At 45.8% G+C, this 26,920-nt stretch overlaps 1 protein-coding gene across 1 annotated transcript; it reads right to left on the minus strand.

Moving 5' to 3' along the window:
• LOC141727135 (uncharacterized) lies at positions 1-26,646 on the minus strand. Its single transcript, XM_074533030.1, has 4 exons — positions 26,533-26,646; positions 3,770-3,822; positions 2,969-3,690; positions 1-2,380 (listed from the first exon to the last, which is right to left on the minus strand). The coding sequence occupies exons 1-4, from the start codon at positions 26,644-26,646 to the stop codon at positions 2,358-2,360; spliced, it is 912 nt and encodes a 303-aa protein (XP_074389131.1). The 3' UTR covers positions 1-2,357.
• Between the last annotated feature and the right edge of the window lie 274 nt (positions 26,647-26,920).

Genomic DNA, 26,920 nt, shown 5'->3' on the forward strand with positions numbered 1-26,920 from the left:
GAGAGCAGCTGCCCCTCGCCTGGATTGGCCTAGGTGGTGGCACAGCAGGGCTGATGTGAAGCTGCAGCAGCGAGGCTGCTCCCCAGAGCACTTGCTGTATCTGCGCCCAGGACTGGGATGAAGAACAGCGAGGAGTCTTACATATGGTTCCTCAATGAGATTTGTTCCAGGAGAAGGCTCAGGGGCAGAAAACGACAGAACAAATCTGTGCACCAATTCATATCCTGGGAGGGTACAAGGGGAGGTTACAAACCTTGTCCAATTGCAAGGAACATAGGGAGGAGCATAAGGTGGGGAATACAATGCTCAAACCAATGGAGAATAATAGGGGGGGAGAACAGTTTGAATGAACCAATTGAGTCTCAGGGGATACAAGATTGACAGGGAAGGATCTGGATGTGAAGGCGGGGTTACACTGACAGACAAGGGTGGAGGGCAGGGTCACAGTGACAGCCATGGAAGGGCCTGGAACAAAGGGCATTCTTTGGGGAGATGGACAGGGAGGTGGAAGGATGGGATTCAGGGACAAAATGTCTGCATAGGGGTAACAGAAGCAACCCTGATAAACTTACAGAAGAAAAACACACCACCACACAGAGAAGCCAAAGGCAGAACGGACAGCTCAGGCAGCTGGTCTCAACACAGGACCATACCCTTAGCCCAGGGTGGGCTTAAAGATCATTTTAATGGTCATACAATGCTTGATGAGGGGAGAAATGCATTAAAGGGAGTAGGCAGATTGGGAAGTCTGTACCTTCTTACTATCTCAGCCAAAGGAAGAGGTCAAGATGCAGTTGGCAGTTCAGGATAAAAAAGAGACTGTGACCTCCACAAACCCAAGAGACACCCCAGATGGTTATGACCCAGTGGATTCTGTACCTTTATTCATATCCTTATTGTTCTATGACTTTGGCATTGCCATGTTGTTTACCCTCACATTTCCTGACTTCTTCCTCTTCTCTGACTAGAAGAAAAACTGCTCCTCCTAGGAACCATTGCCAAAAAGTCCCCCTAATTCAAAGGTTCCTTCAGGATCTCACAGTGCCAAAATGCTGATATCATCGAGGTTCTGCCCCGGGGAGTCGCTCATCATGTTTCTGTTACCGGCCAGGCGCCCCCACCACCATCGCACAGGTAGCGGCGGCCTCTGTGATGCTGGCACTATTTAACGCCTCTCTTTATGTGGGTGCTGGGAAGGAGAAGCTGCCACCGTCACACCTGCCCTTCCGTCCACAGTGTGGTTGGCGAGGAGCGGCCAGGCAGACAAGGCTCGGCGCAGGTCGTGCCGGGATGGCAGCAGCCATGGCATCACATCGCCATGTGCTGCACTGGGATGGTCCCTGGCAGCAGTGCCTTGCCACTCCTGGAGAAAACCTGCACGTGGGCCGTCTTGATTTTGTTCTTAAAAATGTCATCACAGAGGCATTACAACCTCTCTAATTTGCCCAGTAGCGTGTCCCTCTTCAGAGCCATCAGAGACCGGCTCTGTCGGACATGGTGGAAGCTTCTAGCAGCCTTCTGCAGAAGCTGCCCCCATGGCCCTCTCCCCCTACCAAAAACCAAGCTGTGCCAAATCCAACATACACAGCTGCCTTTTTCAGCTCTGTCTTGTTCCTTCTTTATTTCTTCAGAGACTCCTAAATAAAATCCTCAACAACGTGATTACAGCCCTTTGTTCAATCAAAAGCTTAGCAGGCCTTGAGGGCTGAGGGCCCGAGCTGGAGAGTCATGAGCCATCATAAACTGAAATGAGGAGTCATCAGCATGTCAGCAGAAAATGCCTACAGTATCCAAAGCAGCTGCCAAAGGGCTGAGCTTTCGCTGAACTCCTTAGGATCTATTGTGGAAACAGCCTGAAAGATTGTTGAGCACATTCAGGATTCCTAGAAAAAGCAGGTAAAAGCTGTAAAGACTAGGAGCAATAGAGTCCTTTTGAGAGGGGACACCAGGTCAAACACTGGGAAATAATGACCATGAGCAAGAGATGTGCAGCTGGAGACCAGGGGAGGCAGTAGTGTGTGTAGATCAATTTTACAACCCCTACTTTAATATATGTACACATCAATAAGAAGAAATACTTTTTAAGAAGAAGAACTTGAATACATTTCTGGAATAGAGTTTTCTATGTGTTTCCTGTGGTGTTTGATCCAAGGCAGCACTAGAGCTCTGCGTCCCAAAGCCACATCCTGGAGCCTGACCAATGTGTTTGGATTCTTGCAGCCACATCAGACAATTCAGCCTCCAGTTCTCTACTGGCAGTGCAGGTTCTGCAGCATGGACAGCCCACAGCCTAGTACAGAATGCACCTGGAGAAGAGGAATCACCATCAGTGGATCTGGGCCTTGCTGTTGAGAAAATTATTCGGGAGGGCAGGAGTTCCCTGCAAATATACAAATATACCGCTATACATCTGGATATATATGCTAAAAATATAAAACCAGACATACATACCTAAACAAATTCCAGTATAGCTATTAAAAAAGGCATATACTGAAAACTAAATCAGTACAAATAGATACCTACACAACTGTATACTTAGGGAAATCTAAACACAGATATTACAACATACATAAAGAACTAGATACACATACACACAAATATGTAAATGCAAACCTTTATGTATGTATATATGTACATATATACATACTAAACTCATAAATATACCACATATATAGAAATATGCCTGTACAATTAGCAGGCTACATATGTACATATCCATATAATAATCCCTGTTCACATTCAAGTCCGTGTATCTGTAAACAGCACTCCAAGCAGAGGGATCCCAGCTGCCCCACCTTCAAAGCCTCTCCCTCGGTCTGCCGACACAGCTGCCTTGCCCAAGGACAGCCCTGTGCCAGCCGGGGCAGCTGCGCTGAGCAGCCCCAGCACGGGCAGGGCCCGCTCCTGCCCCGCCGGGCAGTGCCCACGGCCGCAGCCCACGCCACCCGCAGCTCCCACCCCGTCTCACCGGTTTTTGGCAGCTGCCCGGTGGGAAAGAGGGCAACACCGCTCCGTGTGCAGCTGCTGGAAGCGGCTGTAGCCTTCCCGCCCCGCCGCCAGCTGCTGCCTGTTGGCCGCACTCCAGCGCTTGATACGGGCAAGGAGGTTGGGGCGGTCATGGCGATGCCGGAGCGGAGCCAGGCCCCAGCATTGCCTAGCGCAGCTGAGCCAACCCAGCCCGGCACCCTGTGGAAGCTGTAGCGGTGGAGCTGGAGCACGAAGCTGCGGAACTGCGTAGCTTGTAAGGAGTACGGGGCCGCCTGGCAGGCATTGCTCAGGCTGAGCAGCTCCCGCTGGAAGAGCCAGCGGTCGACGAGCAGCCCCTGGGCCCGGCTGTCCCAGCGCACGGAGCGGACGCGGGGGCTGTTCACCAGGCGCCACAGCTTGGCGGGGAGGGTGCTGGCGCTGAGCCTGGAGGGCAGCGGCAGCTCCGCCGTGGCGCTGATCGCACCCCGCGCAGGCCGGACTTGGAGGGGACGAGCGCGGCAGAGCCGGGGCTGCGGGCGGGGCGGCTCCCGGGGTGACCGGGCTCGGCTCGGCACGGCACAGCGCGGCAGGTTATGGCAGGACTTAGCAGGCACGGAAGGGCAGGGCAGGGCACTGGGAGCAGTGACAGGCTCCGTCCCCACGCTGCATCCTGTGCCTGGGTAACCGTCGGGGACAGAGAGGAAGGACATTGCTCTGTCTTGGCTGGAGAAAGGATGAAAAGGTGTGATTAGAAAACATTCATTTGGTCTCCTTTTCAGCAGACTAGCTGGTTTTATCTCACCGCGTCTGACTGTCTTTGGCAAAGTTGACACATTTCTCATGATTTGGAGTCAGCTACAGCAGCAGGAAGGGGCAGCAATTTTGTCAGCATTGTCATCAAAGCTAAAGTGCTGCCCCATGGATGGATGTTGCTTTATTCAAGAGATTTCTGGCCTAGAGTTGTAGTGAACTCATGCTGGTGTCTTCCCAAACAGCGTTGCCTTTTTATTTCCTCAGGAATCACCTCTTCTTTTTCTTCCCCCCCATCTGGGGAGAGCTCCCATGCAAATACCTCCTGCAGCCAACTCTTGTCACTGTAGACTGACAAAGGAGATCTTGCAATGGAGAGAGACTCCCTAGAGCTGCTGTGGGGAGCTGAAGGGAGAAGCTTTGTCCCTTAGTCTTGAAGTCTTGTTGCGGAGCTGCTTGTGCTCTGGGGGGCGGACACCAGTGATGTTTATCCAAGCCTTGCAGGTTCATTGCTGAGCTTCCTGACACACCACAGAGACTTTGGGGTTGTTGTATTGGCAAACAAATTTCAGTCTGGGCACTTCTTGAAATGCTTTAATTATTCTTTTTTTTTCTTTTCTGAAGAAATAATGTCATAATCTATTGCTTCCAGAGAATAATTTCCTACTTTTTGGGGAATTTCCTTTTGCTTCCTTCCCAGATCAGGCCAATTACCAGGGCTCCTTCCCAAAGTGAAGTATAGCCCTTGAATTACTTATGCAGCTTTTTATTGCTTGTTTACCATACATTTTTCCTAATTTATGATTTTGTCTTTGTCATTATTATGTGATTAATCATAAGCAGTGTACTGATCACAAGCAGTGTTTTAGTCTTAAACATTGCAATTTCCCGCTTTAGAGAGAAGACTTTTAATAGTCTCTTCTCAAAGTTAGTGTTAAATCACCAAAACTTTTGATTTTGCTAAACTAACCCTGATAACCTTCAGGGAACAAAGCCTGTATGTGTAAAAGTTTGGACACCTGGAATTTAGACTTAACTTAGACAATTTACCCGTCCAAGAACACTTTGGAGTAGCCAGAAGACAAAAATAATAAAGATATTTCAACCTCAGAGTTCAAATCAACTGTTCTGGGAAAAAAGATAAAAAAGAGACTGAAAAATGTGGACTAATTGGCATGAGAAAGGAGACATCAATATCCAAGACAACAGAAAACTAATTGAGACGAATGATGTAATTTCGAACCAGTGATCAGTCATTTCTCTGTTTGCTAGAAATGTATCAATAAGTGAAAAGCTTTGGACATGGCATGCATGTGGCTGGAGTTCTCCACTCTGCACCTTAGCTGGGAATAAAATATTGCCTATTCCCAATACCAAAAAATTACTGTTCCAGGGTTTCATTTATCCTTGCATTTTTGGTGGCCTGGGTATAAATATAGAACAATGAGAAATCCAAGCATTTTGACCATGAGACATTCCCAGATAATAAAACCATACCATTCAAAATAGGTTGAATATTACCATGCAAAGCTCATTTCCCCTGTCAGAAAATCTTATCTTTGTCTTCAAGACCATGTCCATATCTGCCCATGTCTGATCTCCTGGCTGCCATAGTGACAAGGACAGTGCAGTTTAGGTACAGAAAGGAAAGAAGCAATTTGTCAAACATCAGAGCCAACATCTGTAAAAGAACTGTGTCCCTTTTTGGGAATGACTGGATTGTGATGGTTATGCATCCCCAGTTATGGACTGTTGAAAAAGCCTTTGTATGAACCATGAAAGGAATCCCATGAGGTGTTCCACCAGACTCCAAAATGTCCTACAGCCTTTCCATATATAAAAACGTTATAGGTGACAACCCTTGCCATGGAGATGCCAGATTTGACAGAATCCTTTGCACTGTTCACACATGAGTGCCTTTGCCTTGCACAGTAACTCTATCTCAAAGACTGGGAATGCAAGGAAGAACCCTGTGGAAAAGAGCATATTTCTTAAAAGAACATCCAAACATTGTTTCCAAGGGATGACCAGTGCTTCTCAGAGCAGGAACCACCACAGTTCTGATGGACAGAATAGCCATCAAAGTACATCGGGGAAAAAATGAGTTTCTGTGCTGTACCTGAATATGTCTGGTGTAGAGCAAAAAGGAGCTCACTGGTTTTCCTAAAGTAACAGGGAGTACTTCTAGAACAAAAGACATGGTGCTAAAGACAACTGCTGCCTTGAACCCTGCTGTGTTCCTCAATCCTTCTGCAAGGAATCAGTATCTCCAGTCAAACTGGGACAGCTTTGGGAGCATCCAGTTCCCTGCTGAAGTAGCAATAATCACTGCAAAGCTCACCAGTTCAGACAAGCCCAGGAGACTGATGAGGAGACCACACTGCTAGAGAGGCGGCAAAACAAAGCATCTTGTTGGCAGTTCTTTCCAAATTGTGAACCTTTCCAAATCAGACCCAGAACACCATGATTAAAACAATCATTCTTCAAATACCTAAATTGTCCAATTTAGTCCTGAAGGGTGGTGGGTAGCAACAAATCAACAAGTTAGAGTGCCTAAAGCAACAATGACACAAACTAGAGAAGACAAAGATAAAAAAACCCATTGGGGTATGGAAAGTACAGTAGACAATTTGGAAAGGCAGCTACTTAGTGCTAGAATGACAGGGACTGTGACAACTGAAGTATAAAATCTGCTTTCAGAACAATGCAGAGTTTTACAAAAGACTGCCCTTAGGGATCCCAAAACAGGCTAGTAGTGCAGGAGATTAATGCCCACGACATTTTTCTGAGTTAACTCAGCAAGAAGGATAAAACTACTTAGGTTTAGTAGACCCATTTTCTGCATGGCCAGAGGCTTTTCCTTGTCACACCAAACAAAGCTAAAGAAGTACCTCAAGTATTAATAAAAGAAATACTACCAAGACTAGGGATTCCTTTTGGAATGTCATCAGATAGGAATTCTCATTTCATAAACCAAACAAAATTTATGTAAAACACTCCCAGGTAAATTGGGACCTACATGTCTTATGAATGTCATGCCCCAGCAGCAAGGCTGAGATGGCAAATCAGAGTCTAAAAGCAGAAATGAGTAAAAATTGCCAGGAAAACTCACTGAAGGGGCCACAAGTGCTTCCCCTTGCACCACTGAGGATCAGAATTCCAATGGCTTCTAAAGAAAACATGAGCTGATAGGAAATGCTCCATAGAAGACAATACCAAATTATAGTTCTTTCTAGACAAAGTCATATGATAGGAAACGATAATTTAAGTCAGTTTTACCATCTTTGTGAAAAGTGCTCTCAATTTTTCAGAGGTTTCTCGTGTGAGCATCCCTGATTGTTATGGATTCTCAGGTACGTCCTCATCAACATGGGACTGTGTCTTATGTCATAAAGTACAGCAACAAGGCACTTAAAGAAGTGGAAACATTTCAAGTGTTCCCAAGCACTCCTGCAGCAGTTAAAGGGGATGGGACCAGTACATTGATTCACCTTCCCCCAAGGAATGCCAGCTCCAACACAAAAGGAACTGGAGCAGAAAATATAGACGGGAATTTGAAGCCTCAATTTGTTAAAGCATGGAAATAAGACTTCTTTATGTGGTGTAGAATTAGTTAGAAGAAATTCCATAAAAGGCAAGATAGGTCGTGAAGGGGTAACCATGAAAAATCCTCGGTCTTAGCCCACACTTTGGCCAGCAACACTCTTGCACGCTCTGTCAACCAGCAGCAACCACCCGGCCAAGGGGAGGCTCCCCAGCACAATTCACCCCATGTCCCCCACAGCAGCGTTTCTGGGGCTGCTGCACTGCAGAGCAGAGCACTCCCTGCCCCAGACAAAAATGGACCCAAGTCTCAGGGTTGAAGAGGTGACATTTTGTTGAGCTTCACTTGAAGGAGAACAGAAGGGCAAAAATGGCTCAGGTGTTCAATCACAAAACACCCCAAGATCTCTCAGGTGCAGGGTTCAAAATCATTGCATGGAAACCACTGAGGAATTTGTAGAATAGTGTCCAAAGAAGAAAGGGTCATTCACAGCCACCTGTGAGTGTTCCCAAATATTATCCTCCCTCTGTCAATTTCATATCCTTTCCCAAAAGAAGGTTATGGCCTTGCTGGCAACACCACTGCTGTGTCAGCTGAATGAATACATGCCAGGAAATTTAGGAAAAGGACTAGACATCAAAGGCCCCATAGGTCTGTACAGGAATCAATATCTGTGTCTCTCTAGATAGGCTGGTTGAGACAGACTAGTTTTAAAAGTGCTAAGGAATGGACAGCATTTCCATAGGGACACTTTAACCCAATTTCTCTTTAATATCCATTGAAGTACCTTGCCTCCAACACATGTATATGTATTTTTCAAAACTTGCAAAGATCTGAATATTCCTTGGCTCACTGATAAGGTGAGGCCATGATCTCCAAGAAGTCCTGAGAGCTGCTTCAGCTGACACCTTAGAGCCCATGTGCACTCCTCTTTAACCCTCCAAAACAGGTGATTTGGGGACAGGGTGGTACAGACTTCAATGCCTTTGACCACTTGGGCAAAGATCTTAAATTAACAAGAAAGGTCAGAAAACAGGCATATTCTAATCATAACAAAATTCCATTTACTACAATCTGTTCTTAAAATGTGCATAAATTCATATTACAGGTAGTTGACTTCCACTCTTTACTGATAAATTTATTTCAGTGGACAAACTTAAGACTTGAAGAACAGAACTGACTTGACCAGAAGAAAGCCACTTCAAATATGATACAAGCAACAATAAGAGAAGGAATTACCAATAGTGAGATTTCTTTATTCTTAATGTGCAAAACTATCATCTTTCAACTTCTTAAACTTACTAAACTTCTTTGAACTAATCCTACCTTGATAAGAAATTATCTACTGCTCAGTGCTAGAAGAACCTACTGCTCAATACTAACTTAAATAATCCTAAAAAGCGAATCATCTAGCTGAAATAAGAAATCCAGAGGTCAGAGATTTCATGAGGCTGAAGCAGATGTCTGGTGCCACTCACAGCTGGTAAAATTCAGAAATGCAACTCTGAATATGGGCCAGCTTTTTGTGGGGGTACTGGCACTTGCTCTTCATTTCAGAGTAGCTGGGGCTACCCTGTGAAGGAGAAAGCAAAAGAAAATTAGGGCATGCAAACACTTCCTGCAGAGTCTAGAGTCTGATGTCCTTTGCTTTAAAAAAGCCTTGAGGCAGACTCAGCAGTTACCGTGGCCCTGCAGCTCTGGTGTCACACGTACCTCTTGTAAGTGCTGATAATCTGCTAGGATTCGATGATGCAGCGTCTATAAGAAAAAAAACACATGAGGAATGTTTAATCACCACCATAAAATGCAAACTTTGGTAAAACACTAAAAGTTCACTTAGTCTGACTCTAGACATTTTCTTCTCTGTCAGCCACAACTCTTCTGGTATATTTGCAAAAACAAATCTCCTTCTGCCAGCACCATCCAAGATCTGCAATTAAGCCTCTCAATAGGCAACAGAAGGAGCCCATGCTCTAAGACTCTGCTTGGGACACCTCTCCCCTTACTGTTTCTTCACAGACAGCTCAAAAAAGGCGTTTTGAGGCAGGGTCTGGCAAAAATCAGACCCAGCGCAAGCAGTGTCTGAGCATATATGCCAATCTCGCAGTTTCCTTTGACTGACTGAGCAGTTCCAGGGAATCCAAAACACTGCTGTGATGAAGCACAGTCTTCATGGTTTTATCCTTCTCTACCTGATAGGCTTCAGAGCCTGGAGTCAGAGACTTCCATTGCTCCTGAAACTGTCTGTACTTCTTTGTGGTCTTGTCAATCAGAGAATGTAAATTCCGTTATTCCTCATACTCTGCATTGAAGTCATCCTTGTAGTGCTGGCGTTGCTCCAAGGAGACAATGGCTACGTATTTTCTAATGCAAAAAAGGACACCATTTTTCTATGAGGGAACTCTAAGAGAACATTCCAGTATGTTTCTAGTCCATAAAACACAGGTGTAACTTTTACACCAAGCACAGGGTAATGTCAAACACAGACACCCAAGCTTTGAGTCTGTTGCTCTGGGACTGACAGTTTCTACTTTCAAGCTCATGTGCTTCAAGAGAATGCAGTCAGGTAACTCTAGGAATCTGTCACATTTCTATGACACTTAGTTAGTAACAGTTTACATTGTAGAGGTTTTGTTCATTAGCAAGTGGAGCATACTTAAAAAACATTTACCCTCATTTCAAATATCAAAGGACAAATAAACACAACAGCTTCAGGAAGAGAAGAAATATTGCTACATTATAATCTCTTCCTATGTAGGAAAAACAGAATTAGGTGATGTTTACTTGTGAAAATTCATCTGCAAAATATTTTATTTAGGGACTGCATTTATGCAGTTGAGTGCACAGAGTTGGACTTTTAAGCTACATTCTTGTCTGTCTAATGGCAAAGCAGAGTTAATGATAATATCTGATTCTTCAAGTGGACAGCAGTTACATCACTGACCACGGAACTGAGGCATTTGTAATACAGCCACAAAAAAAATCTATATCAGCCTGAAACTACAACTACTATCCAAACCACATCTGCTCCTAATGAGGGCAAAACTCATTAATGCTTAAAGTCACTGATGGGAGTCAAACCTTCTTCATTCTCCTCTCTCAAATCAACAGGCGTGAGGTTTATCAAGCTCATGATCCAAATCCAAGATGAAGTGGCAATAAGAACAATAGATGCCACTTCCAACACTCTCACATCAATGCTTCTGCTCCTCTAGGCCTGAAGATTTTATTCTTTTTGGATGACAAAAACACCTTTCACATGGGAATATACATTTCTAACCATTCTGAGATTGCACAAAATTTTTAATAAGTTGAGATTCAGTACCAGGACTGAAAACAACTTGTGCCAAGGATGCATCCAAGGTTAGATACACCTGACTAGTGTGCAGGATAAGTTTGAAAAGAAAACTACAGATGCCTTGCAACATTTTGGGAGGCACCGGAGCAATGTGACCCAGGGCCCTGCCACGCCTGCTCCAAAGGCTGCAGCTGCCCCAGAGCCCCAGAGCTGCAGGAGGCCTGACTGCCCTTGCCAACATCCCTGCTCTGACACAAGCTGGCAGCAAGTTCCAGTCTTTTTTACCACACACACACATTTCTCCCTCCCCTCCTGCACTGCAAATTTGATGAGGGGATGCAGCACCACTGCTGCAGCTGAGCCTGTGCAACTGCACTGCAGGAAGGGAGGGCCCGGCCAGGGCTGACCCACCTCGGTGTTTACCTCTGCTCTGAGCCTTCCAGGCCCAACTAAACCTGCTCAAACTCATCCTTTCAGCACATGAAAAAGCTTGACACTGCACCCCACCGATAGTGGCAAGGGTGAATTGCTCTTTTACTCACCTCAAGTAGGCTGCTTGGTCACTTCTTGCAGAGCATGTGGAGGCAATGGAAGTATCTTTTCTTGTTCCTGCAGAAAACCACAATTTTGACACTCTTTATCAGGAGATCATTAAAAACTCAAAAGATCCCTACTGGACAGTCTTCAGAAAGTCTTTCAGAGCCTTCTTCTCACAGCAAATTACTCACAAGAAGCAACAACATTTAATTATAGTGCACATACAACCTTCTCCAAAGTAGCCCTTCCTGGGAATTAGAAAGGGGGAATGGCCACTGTATTCTACAGGTTGTGCATTCCCACAGTGTTACCCCTAGCTCAGCTTTTCTTATTTGAAGGCATGAGGTGCATCTGGACAGCCATTCCAGTCATGCAGGAACAGATGCACCTTCACAAAAGACAACAGCTTGAAAAAGACAGATGGAGAGAGAGAGAGAGAGATAAACAACGAGGTTCTAACAAGAAATAAAGAAGAAAGCTGAAGTTCTTCTCATGCCATGTTTTTATCTCCACTTCCCTGCCAATTCCTGAGGCCCACAGTTCTAATGAGTGCCTGCACTCTTGTCAGCAGGAAAGCCAATTCTATTCTATAGAGCTTAATGGCACTAAGGCTCCAATACCCTGCAGCCAAAACCCAGTGCTCCTCACTAACATGGCAAAATTGGGTTGGAAACAGCCCTGCACTTGTGAATTGCCCTTTGGCTCTTGGCAAAGGCATTTGGGAAGCATTGCACACATAACCTCAAAGCCAAATTTTCCAAAGAAATGTTGAAGAATTGCGATGATTGTAAAAAGAGCTGCCACATTGTAAAAAGTCAGCTGAAACAGGAAGGAACACTCAGGATCTTGGTAATCTCTCTCTGCTTTACATTTCAGGTTTTATGGCAAGCAGAAGAAACCCACATAATCCTCTGTATTCCTTATGAGCTTCCATTGCCATTGTTTACACAAAGCAGTCTTGTTAAAACTCAGCCATTCTTGCCAATCTTTAAGCCATATGAGCTTTAATTCTTGAGAAAAGTGCTGTTCTATGATGTTCCACTTGCTTTTGTTGATATTAGTGTTAAAATTATTACACTGACACAAGCTGACTGCTTGGAGCTGACCATGGCTAGCCCAAGCTCCTGGCCCTGCCAAGGGTGGCTGCCCCCTGCCCGCCCCTTGGGCCGCTCTGGGGGACAGTAAAGCAGGGCTGCCTCGCTCTCAGGGCAGCAAAGCTGCTCTGGGCAGCTGCGGTTACAATCCTGAGTCGAGGCGTCCAGAGTGAAGGAAAAAGGAGGGGTCACTTGTGTAGGTTCTCAAGAAGCTTCAATCCAAGAGGGACCAGGGACAAGTGACAGAGACCCCAAAGGGTAACAGCGTTTTACGTACGGGGGAGGGAACAGGTACGGGGGAGGGAACAGGGAAGATACAGACTTGGACCAATGGCGAGACACCTGGGGAGGGGCGCAAGGCGGGGTGCACATCATGACATCCAATGGGGGACAACAGGGGAGGAGAGCAAATCAAACATACCAATAGGTACTTGAGGGACACAAGATGGACACAGAAGCTTCTGGAAACAAAGGTGGGGTTTCTGTGATGGACAGGGGAGGAGGGCAGGGTTTCCCTGAGTGACAGGGAAGAATCTGGAATAACAGGTCAGTCTTCAGGTAGATGGATGGGGAAAAGGTGGATGCATTTCAGGAACAAACCAATATTCCTGTGCGACACCCAGAACAAACTACTTTGAACTTATGACAACACATAACAAAAGAAACTCACTAGCACATTACACAGTCTAGCAGAAGCATCAAAAGAAATGTAGAAGTGGTAATAAAACTGGACCTAAATACCAATAGTCACAGTATGTTCAACACAACTTGGAAGAACAGCTTTGCTGTGAGCATTTCACTTCCAAAAGTGTGTTTGCTCTCATGGCTCAGTCCACATGAAAGCTTCAGCCTAAGCCCCAACTTGAAACATAGAACAGATTTTTTCACCAGCTAGGCAGAATTTGGGAACTGACTCCTGAAGAAAGCTGCTGACGTGTTTATAGATTCAAGCAGAAATCCTTCCAAAGCTATCTCAAGGTTTTCAGGTACTGTGTGTATGTCCAGAAGAAATGTGGAAAGACCATCTCAAAGCACCTGTCTCTACAAGCACACCACCACTTGCAAGAGGCATCTGCACACTGCAAACCTGCCTCCAGGCTAAACTCAGCTTGTCATTTGCAAGGTCAATTTCTTTGTCCTCTCCAAAAAGGGAGAACTCACAGATTTTAAAAAGCAACTGAACTCTGCCCTGCTGGGTGTGTCCCTGTCTTTAGAAATCAAGCGTTCTTTATGCATTTCTGTTTGCTTTTCAATGTTGTTTCCAGTCTGTACCACTTCCACAGCTTTTGAAAAATGAAATTCTGCAGCTAGGATGGAGAGGAAACTCCCAGCCCAGTTCAAAACAGAACTCTAGGAAACCACAGCCCAGGTTTTGTAGCTTTTGCAGTTTCCATGAAAAGGCTGAGTTCAATGAACAACCATGGAATCAACTGAGATTTGATCAACTAGTTTCAGTAAACTAGTCTGCAATAAATGTGTGACAGGTTTCTGCCTTCAGCATGCAGTCTTGAAAATCTGCTGATGGAAAAAGTGCTGTCTCAGTCCACTGTCAGTTTAGTAGAAATCAGATGGAAAGAAAAAATTCATTCCCTTTGGCTTTCCAGTGCCTGGCTCTTCCTTTTAACCAGCTTCTGCCAAGACCAATCTATTTCATATTTCTTTGTTCTTCATTGGTTTTGCACTACTTAAAGGCAGAATTTCTAAAGATTAGTTTAGAAATTGTCATTTTGTTGTAGTTTTTGACAAGGTACCAGCAGCACAGGTTCTGGGCTTTGCTGTTGTTGTCTTTTAAACCAAGAGGCAAAATCTTATGTAATGGCAGAAAAAAAACAGGTCTTGATTCATCATGACCGTACAGGACGAATAATGGCAGAGCAGTCATGTAGAGCAGTGCCTTCATGTATCCAGTGCCCACTTTCAATGCTCCCTTTTCACAAGGTGCAAGAGCACAATTAACTATCTCAGAATGCAGTCAAAGAAGGATGTTCCCATAAGGTAAGCCACCACAACAGGAATTTGAGAGAAGCACAATTGGCATGAAGAAAAGCACAAAGCCTTGGCCTAACAGAGGTGAAGGTTTGGAATTAGGACACCAGACAAAAACCTCCACTGTAGAGACTGTAAGGAAAATCACTGCTTGCCTGGCTTCTACCTAAGATGTGGGGACAGCTGTGACCACCCTGTGGATACTCCAATCTTGGACAGTATAAGGTGGTACCTCCAGAGAGACTTAGGGACCCCCACCACCAAGAAGATCAAGGGTTAAGAAGGACTGGCTGGATGACAGTCCATGTCATGTGAGAGTCCATGTGGTGATGATATCTCCCCACTTAATGTCTCTCTCTTCCTCTCACCCTGCCTGTCTTCTCTTATTTCTTTCTATCTGCCCAGTTGCATTTCCTCTTCAATAACATTTTTACTATTGACTGTGGAAAAGGGTCATAGTTGCACCTTAATTTGGAGAGAAGCTTCTCTTAATAACCAGATCTTTACACCACAGTTATCCACACAGGAGTCAGGAAAACCAGCACATCAGTACCTTCATCGAAATCCAAGCGGTGCCACTGCTTCAATCTCCCCAAATCATTTTTCTCCCTGTTTGAATTGGGGATCTCCTTCTGCTCCGTGGCAGGTGCTGGGATGCTGGAACTCTGAAATTTCTCTGTTTGCTGTACCACTTGGGTGCAGTGGGAAACAGAGCTGGTACTTGGAGACATGTCCAAAGTGAAAAGAGATGTGGAAGGCAGAAGGCAGGAAGAAAAGTGGCCACCAGCTGCTGGCTGGACTGGTGGCCAATTCTCCTCTTCTTGCTCATCACAGGACTGGTAAAGTCAGAAGCCACAGGCTGATTCTGCATCAATAACAAATCAATATTTCATTCATTAACCTATGATCAGGAACAGCTTTTGCTCCCACTCTGAAAAAGCAGCATTTCTGAACAGGCCCAGCTTGAACACACATCTTTCTTCACTAAAAAGAGCATACAAACTAGGAAGCACTACAGGCTCTCGCATTCCTACTTTCTCATCTTAGCAAGTCCTACTTCAAATCTGTAGCTAAAAAGCTTTGGGAGAAAGACATTCACTTCAGAGTTCCATAAAAGGCTTCGCAAAAGTAAAGGTCCTGCACATTCCCATCATAGCTTTTACACCACCAGCAAGTCTGCTGAAATTTACTATACAGTCCAGAATGTTAAAAATGCACAAAATACCTGAGCAGGCCTTGCTGGAGTGTCTCTTTTAGAAGGTCCCAGAGACGTTGCTTGACTGCTGCTAGTGGTGTTCTGAGATGGAGCTGATTTTCTGTATGGATGGTCCAATATTTCATGTTACAAAGCCTAAATATCAACTGTCAAAATTTGTTCCTTTCAAAGAAAACAGACCTTCAGTGTTAGGACTCAAGGAAACAGCATGAAGCTGAGTTGAGGGAGCTTTAGGCAGGATATCAGGAAAACATTCATGGCCCAGAGGATGCTTGAGCCCTGCAATAGGCTCCCTAGGCCAGTGGTCACTGCAGGAGGCTTCAAGAAGTGTTTGGACAAAACTCCTGGGCACCTGGTGTGCTATTTGTGATGTCCTGTGCAGGACCAGGATCCTGGCAGGTCCCTGCTACCTCACCATATTCTAACAATCTAAGCTTCATTAACCAGGGATTTTTGTTTTTTTCCTTTCTCTGAATGTGGTATTGCACTAAATAGTTATTTAGTTGTTTGCACTGGGTGTTGGGAAAATATGTTATTGAGTCACGTGGATGTGGATCGTATATTCCCCCTCACATGGTTTCTCCCTCACCCCCCTGGTCTCTGTATCCCTGGTGGTCTGCCCCACGGGTGGTCCCTCCCCTCCCCCCTCCCCAGTGTTATTCCATTGGCCGCGGTCCTCTTTCCCTGCCCCCATCACCTGGGGCATAAAAACATAGGGCAGATGAGGCTCCGCCTCTGTGCTACCTGGTGGTCACTGACCTCAGAAGTGTCCCTGTCCCAAGCTAATAAACTGGATAACTCATCTCCACGTGGCAGAGAGCGCTCTTTGTCTTTTTTCTTGTTCATGCGATTGTGTGTGGACTTTAGTATTGAGCGGGCTGGCTCTGGATTACAATAAGCCTAGAGACCCGCGGTTATCGCATCTGAAAGACTGAACTTACCGAGAAAGTATTAAGTTCAAATTCTGTCTATCTACTTCAGCGTAGCCAGGCCAATCAGTCTGAAGGGTTTGAAATAGATGTTCCTTCAGACTGAAGGAATTATCCTTTGCATTCCACTTGGCTACCTACAGGCAGGATGTAGGAAAACAAATCTTTATTATGCTTGCTGCATGCAAACTACAGAAATATGATTGGTCCTGAACAGCTGCTTGTGAGCACCCTGTTTCAACTAATTAATGTCCTTTTGTACAGAGCACGATTATTCCTCTACCACATGAGTGTTAAGCCATATTAATGTTTCACCAATTGGAAGCAACCAAGTATCTCCATTCCTATCTAGCAAGAGTTCCTTTGAAAACAACATTGAGAACTACAATGTGTAAGAAGAGGGGGTCGGGCCCAGAGTCCCTCTTCATGTGGCAGAGCCAGGAAAGTTCTGCCATGAGAAGGCCATGCACATGCCTTGCTGTATCCCTTTGAAATGAAATGAGGTTCATGTCTTCCTCAAGACTAACACAGAGTTTCCTCCAAAGGTAAACTGAGGTAGTAAAACATCAAGATCACTGATATCTAAAGTGCAGGTTTAGACTTCATCATCTGACACGTGCTCAGAGTTCCACAGAAAAGCCCATTGGGAAAGTCTCCGTCTATCTGATGCCTGCAACACACTGAATAACTCATCTAACACACCGCCAACATCTGTCACAACTTTGACTTTTCTCTTCCCCCGGAAAGCATGAAAAACATTGATAATATGGGTCTACGTTGATACCTGTCTGCCCACAGCTGAAAAAGAAATGTAAAAGTGACAATGATACCCAGAATCAGGGATTCACTTCTTCGAAGCAGAACCCAGGTTGTGTTGGAAGGGAAGCAAGAGTGTGTGTACCACATCTCAGCAAGCTCACACTGCCCATTTCAGATTTATACAAAATAAACCCCCACTTGCTCTGATGTCCACAAAAGCCTGAGCAAGGCCTCTCAGGCTGCAGGGCTGCTCACACAGCACTTCCAGAATGCAAAGCTGGACCCTGAGGCAGTTCACACCTCCTGACACCAGGGAAATCTCATCAAATATTGCAATGGAACAGAAGAAAATGTTTTCATGCTTTACCTTCTTAGGACCTGAACTTTGAAAATTTATAATCAACTTGAAGTCTAAATGGGCTACTTCAGTTGGGATGGCAGAACATGGCTCTCTATATTGTGAATATCTTCAGGGTAAAAAAGCCCAGCCACTGCCCTGGGCAAACCCAGCAACAAACTTCCTAGGTTCAGGGAATGAGTTTTTACAAGTCACTGTGGGATCAACTGAAACTGTATCCATGTTGAATTCTCCTCCCTTGACTAAGTTCTAAGACACTGTTGTTCTACCTAAAGAGGAAATGTTCTTACTTGATATATTAATGCTGGCATGATTCAGCAACAGCCATCGGGAACAGGCGATATTGAAAAAGAAAGGAAAGAACCACTTCCTTTTTCAATGCGTCTGCATCCTATTGCTGGCTATAATAACAAAATAACCATGGAATTCAGAGGAGCACTGGAGAAGTTACTGAATAAAAGAGTTCCAAGGAAGATGGAGATTTAAACCATGTGACAGCAAAGAAACCCTCTACTAAAAGTTTGGCTACCATCTCTGTCATGGAGGATTGCCTGGAACACCCTTTTCTGGAACGCAATCCCCACGGATCCCAGCAGAAGCCAGGTACTACTGAGAGGCCACCAGCTCCATTCAAGTGAAATGCTGCCCTATGGCAGCTACTAAAATTCTCTCCTCTGAAACTTTCCCAAGATAATTTAAGGACCTCAGCTAAGTGTTTCACCCACTTGAGAGTTTCACCCTGTGATGTTACTCCATGAATCAGTTAAACAGGGCAAGGAGAAGAGAGATGAATAAAATAAGGCATGAGAAGCAACAGCATTACAAAGAATTTATCATTGCCAGCCATTCTAGAAAAACAACAATGCCTCTGAAGTTCAGAAGGTTTCTTCTTTCCTCACATGGACTTGCCATTGGAGGGAAACTGGGTAAAGCTGATGGGGAAATGTAAACAAGGAGCATTTCCTGAGCATCTCATTAGTTTCTGATTGAAAACCTGAAGTAAGACAGCTAAGAGTTAGCATTACCAGCAGCAACTCCAGGATCTCACCTCCTGAAGGATCTTTCCAAAGGATTCCTTGTCCTTTTACACAATTCCCTCTCTTTTTAAGTGAGAAAGTAGCTCTGCCTTCAGAGCTATTCTTCAGAGCCAGTAAATTCTTCAGAGCCAGTAAATGAATCACCCTGTCTCTGATGGGTCCTTGAGAAACAGTCCTGAAAGGTCTCTGGAAGAATTTGGCAGGGTTCGTGGGCATCGTTCTCTTCCTCTCGGGCACAAGATCTGGAGAGCTCTGTCGGGCTCTCCTGAACTCAGGAATTTTCACTTCAGTAAAGGAAAAAGAGAAAAAGAATTGTCAAATAGGGGTTTGGGAGAAGGCAAGGAAGTTGATTCAAAAGGATGTACTGAGACTGTTGAAACTCTATTTGTTCAGCGTTTATGGATCAGTAAGGATCCAAACACTAAAGCATTAGGAAGAAACAGTCATTAAAAATACCTGGTAAAGGAGTGATATTGGAGGGGTGGTATTTATGAAAATTATTTTTATGCATGGTGCTTTGATATGATTTCCCCAGTTTGCAAGCCCAAGCATTGGCTGTGTCAAGAATGACATGGACAGTGGGATTAAATGCACCCTCAGCAAATTTGCCAACACCAGAGGCCTGGAATGCCATCTAGAGGGGAATGGAGAACCTTGGCAAGTAGGTCCCTGGGAACCTCATCAGGTTCAACCAGGGCAAGAGCAAGTGCTGCATCTTTGGGGTTGGGACATGCCCTGGCACCCAGGCACGCTTAGGGATGAAGGTGGGGAGGACTTGGAGGTGCTGCTGGATGAGAGGCAGGGCATGAGCTGGCAACGTGTGCTGGCAGCCCAGAAAGGCAACCGTGTCCTGGGCTGCATCAGGGGAAGCGTGGCCAGCAGGTCGAGGGAGGGGATATGACACACCAGGCACTGTTCTGAAACCAGGAACTCGTGCTTGATGGAGTACTGGGGAGAAATCCAGGAGCTTTGTCTCTTCCATCCCACACATAGAGACTGACCTTTCTTTACCCACTCCTTCAATCTGTCAATGGATCTGACCTCTTTACCTCGAAGTCCCAAAGAGAGCTTCCCAGGGCGCAGCTCTGCTTTTTAACCCCTCTGTGTTCTCAGAGGTGTGTCCAAACCTCACTGGCTACATCAGGTGCCAATATTAAAATCTGAGCACCCATTGGTTTGACTACAGCATCCCAGAATTCCCATTTTCCGGTCAAACCAGCACAATTTTTAATGCCTTTCTCCACTTGCTGTTCCTTGGACCATGCCTCTCTGATATTTGTCTGCAAACCTAATTGCACAAACATCACACACTTCTGTTATTTAGAACAATGTAAACATGCCAGTTGTCAAGTGAAGGCACTACTAATGTTTTGAGAAGTTCAATCCAATGTTGATACAGAAACTTCCCACAGCATTCAAGCAAAAGACCACCTGAAATCATACCCCTGAATGACTTCTAACAAAAATTACCTGAAACCATAACCAAAAATGAAGATGAAAATTAGGAAAGAGTTCTTCACCCAGAGGGTGGTCAGGCATAGGGAAAGGCTCCCCACATCTTAGTGGGCTCATGGCACTAAGTCCCACAGAGTTAAGGAAGCACTTGGACAAGGTCCACAGGTACCTGGTGGGATTCTTGGGGACAGAGCTGCACTTGCATATCCTTGTGGATCCCTTTGAACTCACATATTATCTGATTCTGTGACAAAGCCCAGTCCCTCACTGGTACTGTGTGGAGCATGTTGCAAAGGCACTCCGTACCCTACCAGCAACCAGACTTGTCTCACCTGAGTTTCTCTGTGCCAGCCCAAAGCAAAATTGCCACCAAGTTCCACAATTAACTCACTACTGCAACTCCTCAGACCCCAGGTATTCAATGTTAAATATTCCCTTAGGATCTAAATAGATCACCAGCAAAAATCACACAAATCATCACTCACATGTGAAACAGAACTTCCCCAATGAGAAACTCGGAAGCTGAGTTTTATCTCTCCAAAAAGTCACCATGGTGCTGCCTTAAAATGCTCTGCACTAGGCTAAGGCAGAACAGGAGCTGCACTTGCAGGGGCAGAGATGTCCCTGCAGGCAGGTGACTGCAGCCACAGCCAGGTGAGAGCCTGTTTTGCACAGGGCAGCTGGCTGTACCTGGCTCAGCTCACTGCTGCAGGCAGCACCACTGAGTGCCTGGAAGGGGAATGTGCACCTCGTGTGTGCCTGGAGCCAGGCTCCTTGGGGAAACAGCACTCAGAACAGATTAATACAAATGGCACCTCCTAAGCACATTGTGCTTTGTGGCAAATGTTGGAAATGTGGGCAAGATGACATCAATATCTTCCTTTCAAGTTCCTTGAAAAGAACCCAACGCAGAATTTTGGCAAACTTATTTATGACGAAGACAAAAAATTAAATCTAGCATGGTTTTCCATATTGACCTTATGAAATTCTCGGTGCAACTTCCTCAAGGTAATTTTCTTTCAATTTGCAATTAAGTTTAATGGATAATGACAGTTCCTAGGTGTTTCAAAACCAAAATCTTAGCTACCAAGACTGTGAATTTAGGGGCATAAGGTGGTCCAAACCTTGCTGGACCTCCATGCTCCAAATTTGAGCCCATCAAATGGTATGGGAACAAGGAAGGACTGGCAGGCTTTCTCAGTGGCTGAATGCAGTGATAAGAGACTGCAAGGCTGACCTGAGGCCAAACCACTTCCAGATAAGAGCTCTGAACACTAGAGATCCTCTTTCCAATGAATATGCTGCAAAAATGAATTACCAAGTTGAAAATCTTACAGATATTGAGCAAAATATGAAAGGGAACCATACCTCCAAGTGGGTTACACGATTTGACAAGCTGCACATTTCCATTGTGCGACGCCTCACCGGCATTTGGCTAAAAGGAGAAAAGAATTTCCTGTAAAATCTTCAGCCTGCTCTCCATTACTGCTGACTAACTAGGCCCTTCCTTTTAAAAAAGAGCTGCATTTGCAAAGGTTTGCTGTCACATCCCTAAAAAGGGTTGCTCTGACACAGTTCTCCCTCTGAAAGCAGCCAGCTACAAAAGTGCTCTGAGACCGACCCTCACTTAGCCTCTAATGTAGCCAAGCCTTCAAGAAGAAAGTCATCCTTTCCCAATTGCTGGAATTTATAGGCACTGGCTTCCATTGAAATCAAGTACCTGAGTACAGTTTAACTGACCAGTGCTAAACTAACAAACCAGAGAGGCTCACAAAAAGATCTGAAAGTTGGGGCAGCACCTGACACTGGGATTTATTTGCTACTAAGGAAGCACATCCTGGAGTCAGCTCCAGGTACAGCTTCAACTGCAAAAGATGAATTTCGACTGTTACAGGCACCAAAACCCTTTCTCTGTTCCTCAGCACTAGATGCAATTATTTCCATAGATATAAAATGGAATTAGTTTATCCTAAGTTAGTCAGACGTAAAAAAATTTGGGTTGCTTCACTGAACTCATGATTTAGTTCAGAATATGTCACATTCCATTGGAACTCAAAAATTACAAAAGTTTCTATTGGCATAAGCATTTTTTCAACAAAAACAACCTACTGCCATCCAATTGCTTCATTCTGAAGGCAGAATTGGCTGGGATAAAATCTAAAAAGCGATGATAAATGGACTGAAAATTGTGAAGTAATTACCATGAGAAGGGAGACATCACTACCCAATAGAAGATAGACTATTACTTAATGGAAGGAATTCTGTAATTTAGAACCAATGAAGGTTAATTTCTTTGTTTACTAAAAGTGTATCAATAACTAGAAAAGCTTTGTCATGGTGTATATGTGGCTGGAGTTCTCCACTATGCATCACAGCCAGGAATAAAATAATGGCTACTCCTAATACTAAAAGATAATTTTAGAGAGTTTCCTTTATCCTGACGTGTTCCGTGAGTGTAGTACAAGCATGGAACCATGAGAAATGCATCCATTTTGGCCACAAGCCAGGTCCAGAGCATGAATTTCCTGAGTGTCGAAGCAGAGAGAACATGTGACTTCTACTGGCACCTCCTTAGTGTCATCCCTGAGCACCAATTCCTACAGAAAACATCCCACTTCCACTGGCACCTCCTCCATGTCATCCCTGTGAGTCGCTTCCCCCCAGGCAGCTGCCTCAAAGGGGCCCTTGGAGCACCAGTGGGGCCCCAGCCCTGCCCAACAGGCCCCGCGGGCTCAGCAGCACCTGACGCCAACACCATGGCCAAGCCCCCACGCGCTGCCAACCCGCAGAGCCCCACACCTGCCCCTCACCTGCTGCTCCTGACACCTCTGGCTCACCCTGACGGGCATGGCAGTGCTGGTGGGGGCCTTGTGGGACGCAGTGCAGATTGGGGCCCTGCAGAACTCACTGGATCCTGCCCAGGCCCACAGCTCCGCCATCCCGCTCTGCCTCGGCTGCTCCCGCTCCCACAGAGCCACTGATCCTGCTGAAATATCTGCAAAATGCAAAATATTTCTTAGGAAAATGTGTTCCTGGATGTTTGGCCTTTGTGGCTTTCAAGGCTCATCAAGAAGAAGGGAGATGATTCCCATGAGACAAGAAGTAGCCAACAAGCTGGAAGTGATGGCCAGGCCTTGGAAAGGCAGGTGACTTCTTGGCTGAATTGCCTTGCTGAGGGGCAGGGCTTGACAGGCTTCAGTGACCTCAGACACAGGGCAGGTTAACAAGGCTTGGGAAGAAGGATGCACCTCTGATGGTGGACACAAAGAATCCAGAATTTATGAGCTCAAGGGCATTTGGACAAACCCTCGAGAAAAGGAACAAATTGATAAAGCCAATGCAGCCACTGTGCTGAATCAGCTTCGGCACGGTAAAAGGCCATTCCAGCAGGGGCAGACCATAGCCACCCCCTCAAGAAACCTCTCACTAAGAAGAAGGGAGGCACTGAGCATGCAGAATAATGAGCATGAGAAGTGAGAGGATCATTACCCAACAGCAGACGGAATACTTGTTATGAAAAGAACTAGGGAACTTGCAGGCAATGAACACTAATTCCTTTCTTTGCTCAAACGTATAAATACTCAAACACACAAAAGCTGCTGGCTTTGTGAATTTGTCCCTGAGCCCCCCTTTCTGCACAGAACTGTAAATAATTACCTCCACTCTCTGGGTGGATTGGACTCTTGAACAACGGGTGCTGGAACCAGCCAAGTTGGAACAACACTCGCTGTGGTTCTGGCACCACGGCTCTCGCTGCAGCCGCTGAAGGGTCTGAGTGGTCCTGCCCTGTGCCAGTGACAATGGCCATGTGTCCTTGGAAACGGGGAGTTCCATGTTCCAGGCTGGCCGGGATGTCACTGAGGAGCGGGACGTGACACAGTCGGGACAGAGGGATTTCATAAAGGGCACAGGTAGGGAATGCCCCGCTCTGTCCCATCACTGACTCTGCTCATTTCTAAGTGTAGAACAGGGCACCCCACTAACCCCAGTAGCTGCAGCTGGGCAAACCAGGGCTAATGAAGTGTTTCTGCACAAAAGTGCTGCACTTGGCTCTCTCTGAGGCAAAGGAGCAGCTCAGCATCTCTAACCAGGGCAGCAAGGTGCAGCCTTGCTGGCTCTGGGCGATCCTGTCTTGGGCTAGTCAGGCTGTGAGGCTTCCAGCACGTACACGGTCACTCAAATATCATCTCTTTGACACAACCCCCCAGCCTTTTCTCATCCCAATCTCCTCAAAAGAAACAAGCCAGCAGCATGCCCAGGCCCCCATGTGCTCTGCAGGAGGAGCTGACATGGAAAGGCCAGGGAGGAGCATGAACACAATTACAGGCTGACAGTTGTGCTGACTGCAGGTGGCCATTGAAATTACTGATGCATCTGGAAAAATATTTTGTACTCAGTTTATGATGGTTTTACTGTCATTTTCCCCAGAGCCAAGATTATTCCTGATTTCAGTCAGCTGGCACTAAAAATAAGTGTTGTCCAGTCATTACAGGGAGAGATAATAAAGCATGTCATTGAAAATAGGTTGAATATTACCATCCAAAGCTCATTTTCAATGACATCTTGTGTTTGTCTTCAGGACCATGTTCATATCTGCCCATGTCTGATCTCCTGCATGCTACAGCCACAAGGACAGTGTTGTTTGGGGACACAAAAGGAGGAAGCAATTTGTCAAACATCCGAGCCAACATCTGTAAAAGAACTGTGTCCCTTTTTGGGAATGATTGGATTGTGCTGATTATGGATCCCTAGTTATGAACTCTTGGAAAAGCCTTTGTATGAACCAGAAAGGAATCCATGGAGTTGTTAACACTGGGCTCTGGAATGTCCAACTGTCCGGTTTTCGGCTGTTTGAGGGGCCTGGAAGGGCCCGGAGTGGCCTTGGGGCAGCCCGCGTATCAAAGGACGAGAAGAGGCTTCAGTTCTTCTTTCGGTCTTTATGTTTATTAAATGTTTATCTAAAAGATTTTCTTTCGGCCCGACAGAGGTCTGCTCAGCAGCCAGCCATGAGCACACTCTGTCCTGCCCTCCGGACAGTCACCTATCTTTATACCCATAGTTACGTGTACAATATTTATCATTTTTCCCCAATCCTTTTTATTCTTATTGTCCGGTGCACTTTCAGTAATGACCAATCCCAAAGTGCCACCATCACCACAGAAGATGGAGGAGAAGAAGAAGGACAGGACACGCCCCAATTCCTCCATCTTACTTCTCTAAACCCCCCTGTACAGAAATCCTAAACCCTGTGTTTCACTCTCTAATTAACTAATCCCTTCACCATTCACCCCGGTGAAATCCTCCTATCCTCATACAAGTGTCGTCTCCCGTGTAGGATCAAAGTCCAGCCACCAGACACTTCTGGCAACATTCCAGGACTCCCGAGCCCCCCAAGGGTGGTCTCGGTGGCTCGGCACCTCAGTCCTGAGGTGCTGAGATCCCACATCCAACAACCTTTCCATATGCTTTAAAGGTTATTGATGACAACTCCTGCTCTGGAGTTTCCAGATTTGACTGAATCCTTTGCACTGTTCATACATGAGTGCCTTTGCCTTGTACAGTAACTCCATGTTTAGGTCAAAGAATGGGAATGAAGGAAGGAACCCTGTGGTATTTTGAGCATATTTCTCAAAAAATAACTAAAACTATGTACTTGAGGGATGGCCAATGCACCTCATAGCAGGAGCCACCACAGTCCTGATAGAATATACCTGAAAATAAATGGGAAAAAAGTGACAGTTTATGTGCTGCACGTGGTTATGCCTGGTGAAGAGCAAAAAGGAGGTCACTGCTTATTCCTGAGCAAAATCTTCAAGTAGCAGGTGGTACTCCTGGAACAAAAGACATGGTGCTAAAGACAGCTACTGCCTTGAACCCTGCTGGATTCGTTACAAGAATCCTGACTGATTTGATATCCAGCAAGTTGGAATATCATCAATCAAAAAAAGGAATGTAACAATGGGAGAAGACCTAAAGACCCCACTCTTGGTGGGACTGGCTTTCCTCATGGCTACCAGACCTTTAAAGGTTTAAAGAATTATTTATAACTTGTGTTAGAATTGTTGCTGTTTGCATTTTTTTCTGTGTGATAATTCATTGTATTTCAGCTTTCATGAGATGTTTTGCAAATATTTGTAATAGCAAACATTATTATCATAGAAAGGGAGACTTCCAAGACAGATCTTGAAAGTATCTACTAGGAGAATGGGTGCAAATAGCTTGGGAGAAAGTGGTTGGGTAGTGGAACACTGAAAGCTCTGAAACCATCAACATCCCAAGCCAAGCCAGAGCAATAAAGCTTGTTCAAGAACATATTCTGCAGCTCACATAACCAAGATGAAAATGACTACTGTATGGAAGACCACAGCGAAAGCTCAACCGAAGTCCAAAAGCTCAGCGAACACCCAGGGTCTTTAAAGATCCCCAACTAGACCCTCAGAGACTACCTGTGCACACTCGAGCAATTTATGCACATGTAATGATTTCTGAGAAACAAAATGCGTATGTACTGCATACTCCATTGTGACCTCACGGCTGGTGTTGGCTCTGTCACCGTGTGCTCCGAGCCGGCACCTGTATAAAAAAGCAGGGCAGACACTCACGCAGCACTCGTCCAAAACCACCATGCCCTGCCACGGTCGGAGAGGGCGCCGGAGCAGGAGCCGCAGCCGCAGGCGCTCCCGGCGCCAGGCCGTGCGGAGGAGGCGCCCTGCCATGTCCCGCCGCCGCGGGTATCGCCGGCACCGCAGCCAGGGCCGCCGCCGCCGCTACCGCTGAGCCGAGCCCGGGCTCGCCGCACTCAGCCAGAGCCCGGAGAGCGCCAGCCATGACACGGGCCTGGCTCTGCCAGTAAAGCACAGCAAGCTCACACCGCAGTGTGCGTGTCCCCGCCGTGCCCGTGCGCCAGCAGCAGGTGTCACTCGGTGTCTGCCCGGTGTCTGCGCCTCTCTGCTCCCCCAGGGGTTCCCTGGCTCAGGTGGTTCCCCCGTT

This window comes from Zonotrichia albicollis, chromosome Z, assembly GCF_047830755.1.
Source record: "Zonotrichia albicollis isolate bZonAlb1 chromosome Z, bZonAlb1.hap1, whole genome shotgun sequence".
Classification (NCBI taxonomy): Eukaryota; Metazoa; Chordata; class Aves; order Passeriformes; family Passerellidae; genus Zonotrichia; species Zonotrichia albicollis.